General features: G+C 49.6%; 1 protein-coding gene across 1 annotated transcript in view; it reads left to right on the plus strand.

The window, feature by feature from the left end:
- Positions 1-8,407, plus strand: part of Jakmip1 (janus kinase and microtubule interacting protein 1) — a 111,527-nt gene that overhangs the window by 61,159 nt on the left and 41,961 nt on the right. The window contains exons 4-5 of the mRNA XM_055623741.1: positions 6,232-6,441; positions 7,290-7,409. Coding sequence (XP_055479716.1) covers positions 6,232-6,441; positions 7,290-7,409 — 330 coding nt within the window. The remainder of the gene's footprint in view (positions 1-6,231; positions 6,442-7,289; positions 7,410-8,407) is intronic.

Consider the following 8,407-nt stretch of genomic DNA (forward strand, 5'->3'; position numbering starts at 1 on the left):
TGTGTGTGTGTGTGTGTGTGTGTGTGTGTGTGTGTGTGTGTGTGTGTTTCCTGCACACTAGACAAGCATTCTGTCCCCAGTTAGGAATAGAAAGGTCGGGAAAGAGACATGTAAATCTGTGATCACTTGACTTAGGAACAGGCTGTCTCTGTGGTGCTGTCAGGTAAGGGTGGCGATTTCAGCAAACAGCACTGGACAGTGCAGTGTCTGTAAAGGAATTGTTTCTGCTCTGACATAGTTACAGAGAAGACACCTCCTACAGTCACTGGGGTGGCTCAGTTGAAAAGACCAGTAGTTCCGCTGGAAACCCCTCGTTTTACACATGGGAGAACTGTGAAGCAAAGCAAACAGAACAAGCCTGTGGGTGTGGGAATCCCAGGCCCAGCCAAGGCATTCTTTGAGAAGGGGAGGATGAGATAAACATGCTTTCCAAAGAACAGCAGCTAAGCTGCCATGAGAGCTGTTCAGGCAAAAGGGGAAGAATGCCTAGGAAGATGCACTTAAGGTTTATCTGTGGTTAATGCAAACCTCAAGTGATCGCTTCAATAATGTGCTGCAGCCCAGGGAAGAAAAATGTGTGACCTGGGGATGGGTGCCACCTGGGCCATTAGTGGATTCACACTCCTGTAAATCCTTCCCTCTCATCGGAAGTGTGAGACTTTGAGTCTCCAGAACAAACGACAACAAATGAAAACAGGGCTCAGGTGAAAGCTAATTGAAGAAATAAGTTGAGATACTAGAAAATTTGTTTATTCTTGAGGAATATAGGAAGAAAGGGTTAGAGAAGTTCAGGTGCAACAAGTAGAAGAGAGATGGCAGAGGGAAACGGGTTGCATCAGTAGGGACCTGATGAGCACAGAGGGACCAACCCCATTAAAAGGAGACGTGCCTACAGGAAGGTCATGAATTAAGCACAAAGACCCACTTTCCCTGAAAGACAAAGAATTGCTATGCACGTAGGAAATTAATAATAATGTGGATAGCATATTCCTTTATTACATGTCTCAGTGTGAAAGAAGGCATATCTGATGTGAACAAGAACCTGGGTGGACTCTAGATATGTGCCAGGAGAAAAAAGTCAACCCAAAGAAGCCGGAGGAGAAAGAGGATTGCGGGCATCAGTGGACAGAGCAGGGAAGCTGCCTGTGGGGTGAGGCTGTGAAGAATGGCCCAAAGGACCTCCCCTGGATGTTTGGTAATTTTCTTGGTTGCCCCAGGTGGGTGCCTCACTCAAAGTTATCCAAGGCGGTCCCCAGACTGTGCAGTGCTTGTACATATCTGAGCCGTGACCTCACTTGGCATGTACTGAGGTTAAATTGGAGCTGGCTGTATAGAACGTCACCATTCAGGGACTCTCTCCTGAGCTCTGTCACTTCCTGTCCAGCTGCACCGCCTCGTGCAGACTGAGCTGAGTACCTGAAGCTTTGTGGACTCTGCGCTCATCAGACACCTCCAGCAAGACGTTAAGTGATAGAGAAAAGGGAACCAAAACACAGCATGGTTTTTAAGGAGTGGATAGAATGCTCTGCTGTCTTCTATACCGATTCTGAACCAATCAAGAATCAATCAAAAGTGTGGGCAGAGGAGAAAGTAACAAGTTACCTTTGTCATCAGCAAAGCTGGACTGGGAGAGTAACAGGTTTGGTAAAGGCCAGGACAGTTTTTAACTTCTAGTTCCTGTCCGAACTCTTTGGCAGCCTATTGGACAGAAAACCTGAACCTAAAGAATGGGTAGTTGCCCAAGGCCTGTCTCCCACTGGCACAGGAAGAGGAGCATAAGATAAAGGCAAAGCTGTCCATGCTCTGACTACCATGCTTTGGCTTCATGACATCGAGTCCCATTAGGCCAGGAGAGTAATTTCCTCCGTCCAGGAAGCCCGGAGGTGGTGTCTCTCCTAAGTGCAGGCATTTGGACTTCTGGTTGTTTTTTTGTAGGCACTGGAGACCATCAGTGAGTTAAGCAGATGCAGCTTTTGAGCGGCCCTGCTTATTAGAAAACCCGAGTACCTTTTTGTACTGTTGGGTGTGGGTACCAGTAAGGCCCAAGGCCTTGTCCACGTGATCCCCTCTTTGTCTTTAGTTGGTATCACTGCCAGGCTAGGGGACAGGGTGGCTATGAGAAATGTAACCTGATGACATTTGGTGTCCAGGCAGAGGCTCAGGGGTGCTGAATGCTGCTGGATTGGGCTAGTCAATCTAGCAGAAGATTGGGAGTCATGATCCCACTTGACCCCTTTCCTGAGCTGAGCATCTGGAAGGTCTCAGGCCTTGGGGCCTTTGAACTGGCTCTTCCATGTTTTTTATTCATCCCCAGGCATGTTATGGCTGCTCTTCAGCTCATATATCAGGCTCCCACTGAGGGACACCTTATGCCTTGGGTTCCCTCTGTAGGGCAAGCTTCCTGAGCATCCCACATTGATGCTCAGTGGCACCCCCAAGCTACCTAGTCACCCAGCCTCTTCTCCAGCTTCACTGTGGCATTTCTCATCAGAAGTATCTGCCCACTTCCCAGTTCCTATTTTGCTGTTGAGTATCTGCTGTTTAGGGCACAGGCTCTCTGAGTCCAGGGGCTGAGCCAGTCCTATTCTCCAGTGAGACTCCAGACCCTGTGTGAGTCAGTCCACAGTGGTGGCTATGGGAAGCCAACACTGCAGAGCTTCTGCTTATTTGGGGACCAGCAGACGGCATGTTCAGACACCTGGCAGACATGCTTGCCCCTTGTGTCTGCTCTGACCACCTCGACCTCCGAGTCAGGGTAGCTGTATGTATGACAACTACAGGGGCCCCATGGAAGCCAGCTTATGACAAGGTGGAAGTAAAGATTCAAGGTGCTCGTTGCATGAGCTGATCTCACCCACAGAGCCAAATCAAAATGAAGGGGAGGAGGCGGGAACATGGCCCAGGTGCCTTTGGATGTCGGCCAGTCACCTATGGCCTCACATTCTGCCTTGTGTGCAAGGTGTTTTCTTTTTCAGCAGCAGGAGAAACTCTACTCTTTTTGCTGTTTTTTTTTTTTTTTTAATGTATGTGAATGTTTGCTTGCACATTTGTGTACCACATGGATGCACAATCTGAGGAGGCCAGAAGAGGGCGTCAGATTCCCTGGAATTACAGATATTTATGAGCTTCCATGTGGGTGCTGGGAACCAAACCCCAGTCCCCTGGAAGAATAGCTTCTTAACTGCTGAACCATCTCTCCAGCCCCAAGAAACTCTATTCTTAAAAAAATTCTGTTGATACCAAACAACAGAATAAGCCAGGCATGGTGGTGCTTGCCTTCAATCCCAGCACTCAGGAGGCAGAGGTGGATGGATCTCTTGAGTTTTAGGTCTACACATGACAGCCAGGGCTACACAGAGAAACCTTGTCTCAATACCTTCTCCTCCCTCAAAAAAGCCTTGGTGATAGCAAGATCATGAGAAGGCAGGAGAGCTCAAGGCATGGTGATTTGAGGTGCCAGAGTCCCAGGAATGGCACCCAGGGCACTGAGGCCACCCATCTGGTGTCCCACAAAGATGCTGTGGTTTCATGGTTTACGGGGGCCTTCCAGATCATGGGCACAAAGCTGCTTTGGATTCTATTATATGCCTTTATGGCGCCATAGTGGTTGCTTCAGAAACTCAAGAATGTAAAATTTAGTCTGTTCGCTGCACTGATGGGATAGTCTGGAGTGGGGTTAAGCCCCATTTCGGGTCTCAAAGCCTGTCTTTAAGGGGGGCTCGTCACAGAGGGTTACAAATGGCATCCAGCCCCAGGAATTGGCCTGTCTTAGACTCTGAAGGGCAGGAAAGAAGGCAGAGCCTCCCTGGGCTCGTGGGACATTGAATGGATGAACAGGAAAGTCTGCCCTGGGGGAGAATCTGGACTCCCCTCTCATTCACTCACTGTGTGACCCTGGGGACATTGTTTACAATCTCTGAGCCTTTGGTCTCATTTATAACTATGGCTAACCACATAGAACATGGGACTTTAATGAGCCGAAGCATCCATCCAGTGGCTCCTGTTTCTGTAGTTGGTGGGAGACCTGTGAAGTTTGTTCCTCTCTTCCATGCACAGTGTGTGGTCAGGTAGATGGTTGTGGCTCAGCGTAGCACACCAGGGGATAGGTGACTGAGAGGCTGTTCATTGTGGGAAGGACACGCCATCTCCTCAGCCCTGCTCAAGCCGCGCATCTAGCAGTCCACTTGGGAGGGGTGAACAAGTCCATGCCAAGTGAATCGTCATCCAAGTCTGTCTGTTGCCCATGTAAACTTGCTGTGAAGGTGGCCCCGGGTTGTGTTTTCTCTTTAGATGGACCATGTCAGACATACATGTGGTTTCTCCACCTCCTCCCTTGAGGATAGTGCTCTGCTGCTCCAGGGAAGTCCTGGACACAACTTCATGGCTTAGTTGACAATAACAGACCCTGATTCTTTCATTATTCTTCAGGCTAGAAGTCTAAAATCAAGGCAATATCAGAGTCATGCTCCCTCTGTAGGCTCTGGGGAGGGCCCTCATCTCTTCCATCTTCTGGTGGCTGTTGCCTGTCTTTGGTGCTCCTTGGAGTATGGCTGACTCCCTCCAGTCTCTGTCTTTACCCCCAAATCTTCCCATGTGTGTACCCCATCCTGCCCTAAAGACACCTGTCCTTATATCTGGGATCCATCCTAACCTTTAGATGTCATCTTCATGTCCATCATTATATCCGTACATATCCAGTATCCAAGTAAAGCCATGTTTTGATTTTGCAGTCTGGCATAGCATTTGGGGGACTCTCCTCACCCCAATACAGGTGCCAAGGATGACAGTGGGAATGGCTCTAGCAGTAGTGGCCTCTGCCTGTGGTTTTGAGACTCCTAAACTTTGTAGATCAGTGGGGCTCACAGAGTTTCTAAAGACAGAGGTATATTGCTGTCCCAACTGTAGTTTCCACCGCCTCACACATCCTGAGGTGCTGCCTTCCAGAACCAGTCTTGCAGTGTGGAGGGGAGGGGAGGACTGGGAGGAGCCACTGGGTTTCTGTTGCCAATTAGGGCACACTTGCCTCTCTGAGATCAGGTTTGTGGGTCGTGGGTGAAACAGGTCTGTTTCGCAGGACTTTGAAGGGGAGATAAGACAGGTCTGTTCCTTGTAGAGCCGAGAGAGGGATGGTGACTGCAGGCTGATGACCTGCTGGTAAGAGCCCAAGTTCTTTCTGTGGCTGACTGGAAGCTCCTAGATGATCTGATGTGAAAGCTTTAAAGCCTCCTTGGACTCCTGGTGTGTGTGTGTGTGTGTGTGTGTGATCTCATTAATGGCTCTTAGTTCCAGAGCCCTAGGACAACAAACCCAACATGTTACCAGTAGCGCTCTGGAAGAGGGTCCGTTCCACCTTTCCCAGCTCCTGGGGTTGTCCATGGTCCTTTGTCCCTTGGCTGTGTGACAACTCTCTTTGTAAAGAAAAACACATCCAGAGACCCTAGAGAAGATGTGGATTCTGGGTGACACCCTTGTCAGGTTCTGCCAGGACCTTGTCCTCACAGAAATACTTCCCTAATGGTTGGCTGAACATGAGTAAGTTGAAGGATGAAGTTGAAGTCTCCTCTGCAAACCTCCTTCAGTGTACTCTTCTGCTCTGTCTGTCCTGCCATGCTAAGCTCTGTCCCCTGTTTGGTGTTCTGCTCCAAGGAAGGCTGGATTTGATTGGAGGGTTAAGTGTCCCTCTATACCTGAAGAGGGGGTTCCCCACACCTGCAGAGGGGGTCCACTGGAGGCCAGGCAGGGTTTAGGTGGTTAGTAGTTCTGTGACTCTGGTGTTCAGGGGAAGTTAGGATGGGGGTGGGGAGGGGTACATTTCTGCATCACTTGCATGTAGGGTACAGCCAGCCAGGAATGTATTGATGAGTGAGTGGGGGGCAGGAGCAGCCATGTGCAGAAGAAGCGCCTCTGAGAGGAAGCAAGATGGGCTGGCCTGCTTGGGGCCAATAGGAAGCTGATGGGTTGGGGGTGTCTTTGGATTGCATGTGTTTCTTTATTGTGGAGGGACATAAGGAGGGCCAAGAAACAGTGGGATGCGCCCATGACCCTAGAACCTCAGACCTAGGGCTGTGTCTTCAGTGTTTGTGAGATGAAAGGTTCTGTGCTGAAGACTCTGGCTTCCCCACATCCCGATCATTCCCAGTTCAGTGGACCCAGCATCAGTCTAAAGTCTGGAAGAGGCCACCCTGGTCCTGAGCCCACACCTGATGCCCCTCCCTGCCTTTTCTCTTCCAGATGGACGAGATCAAAGGGAAGGAGCGGGTGATCCTGGCCCTGGAGAAGGAGCTTGGTGTGCAGGCTGGGCAGACCCAGCGGCTGCTTCTGCAGAAGGAGGCCCTGGATGAGCAGCTGGTCCAGGTCAAGGAGGCTGAACGCCACCACAGCAGCCCAAAGAGGGAGCTCCCTCCTGGCATTGGTGACATGGCGGAGCTTATGGGTGGCCAGGTGAGGGGGTAGTGTCCCCTGCTAGCCATAGAGAAGACACCTTCCCACATCTTCTTTCTCTGCTGGCTACTGTCCGACTCAGCTTGCCAGCCCTTCTCTAGCCTTTCCTACTGTCTCATACTCCCCTCCTCCCTCCTTGCCTCCCTCCCTGGGTCCTTCTCACCTTTACTGATACCCAGCTTATGCCAGACCCAGCACTTAACACAGAAGTTATTGGTGAAGAACTGGCTGGTGTGGTTGGAGTTACAATAAGGTGGGGTGTTCTCAGAGTAGGGTGCACAGCTAGAGTTCTGCAGGAAGGAGGGTTCTGGGGCAAGCCAGAGAGTGGCAAAGTCAGAAGCCCAGATACCGGCATGGTTTCCCCAGCAGTCAGCAGCAAGTACCAGGGCAAAGGGCCTGCCTGCCCGCCTGCCCCTCCCTCCTCTCTCTCTCTCCCTCCTTCCATCTCTCTTCCTCTCTTCCCCTCTGCCTCATCCAGATGCCATGAAGGCTTTGTGCTGATTATTGTATTAGGTGCTGATGTTTCAGAGTTGAGCAAGACAGCCTGCTATGAAGGAATGTAACTAGCGTGTTCTAGAAGTGGCAAAGACACGTGGTAGTTCTTTGTAAGAGATTCAGGGTGGTGGGTGCTTCAGCTTCTCTGGGATAGTGTTTTAATCGCACCAAGGTTTTAAAAGTCCCAGGCAGGTTGAGGGGAAGCGTCCCCAGGAGGCTGTAGCAGGCGTGTCTGTCTGCCTGCCTCCTTGTTTAGCACACAGTCTTCTAGACAGGGCTGTCCCTGTTGTGTCAGGGGGGTCATCATAGGCTCCATGGAATCATTTGAGCTCCTTCTAAGTTTTTATTTTTAGGATCAACATATGGATGAGCGAGATGTGAGGCGATTTCAGCTGAAAATTGCTGAACTGAATTCAGTGATTCGGAAACTGGAAGACAGGAACACCCTTCTGGCGGATGAGAGGAATGAACTGGTAACCGCCCCAGACACATGACATCCTCGGACACATGGAAGGGGCTGGGGCCAAGAGGCAGAAAGTGGATGCTGAGGGTCCCCCTGGTTCTCTTTACTTTCTTTCCCATTTGTGTGTGTGTGTGTGTGTGAGAGAGAGAGAGAGAGAGAGAGAGAGAGAGAGAGAGAGAGAGAGAGACTCATGGAAGAAATCTCTGCTTATTGTCTGTGTAGGGATCGATCCTTAGAAAACAGTTGGGGAAGTCAATGAGAGAGGGTGCTGTAGAGGGCACTTACTGCTGGGCTTTACAGTATTAACAGCCACAGAGAATAACAACAAACACAGGCATTCAATACTAAAGCCTCCCGCACAGGAACTGGGGGGCCTTCCAGATTGCTGCTGCACAGTCTCGAGGAGCAGATGTCGCCGGCAGGGGAACTCCTTGCCAGTAAATTGCGGGATGGAAGCAGCTTACAGAGCAGGCTTTGTAGTGGTTTGGGATATGGATAATTCTATTTCTTCCTTATTTGCTTGGCATAAAAGTTGACACATTTCTATTTTTAAAAAGGATGAACATGCGTGCTGCTTAGCTTAGTTGTTAGAGCCTTTGCCCGTCATGCAGGAAGCCAGGGGTTTTATCCCTAGCACCCCATAAACTACATGGAGTCCCAACCTTTAATCTCAGCACCTGAGGGATGGAGGTCAGAGGATCAGAAGTTCATTCTTGAGCTCATTCCAGGTTGTGAGGCCAGCCTGAGCCATGTGAGATCCTACCTCAGATTTCTCTCTATCTCTGAGTCTGTGTGAGTGTGTGTGTGTGTGTGTGTGTGTGTGTGTGTGTGTATGTAAAATGAATACAGACTTACAGTTTAAAATAAATCTTTTGTAAAACTAGTATTTGCACGAATATGCTTAATTTTGCTATAAAACAACTGAATTAATTTATTTTATCTATCTTATCTTTATCTATCTATCTATCTATCTATCTATCTATCTATCTATCTATCTATCTATCTATC

This window comes from Psammomys obesus, unplaced genomic scaffold (genome assembly GCF_907164565.1).
Source record: "Psammomys obesus unplaced genomic scaffold, mPsaObe1.curated_primary_1811, whole genome shotgun sequence".
Lineage (NCBI taxonomy): Eukaryota > Metazoa > Chordata > Mammalia > Rodentia > Muridae > Psammomys > Psammomys obesus.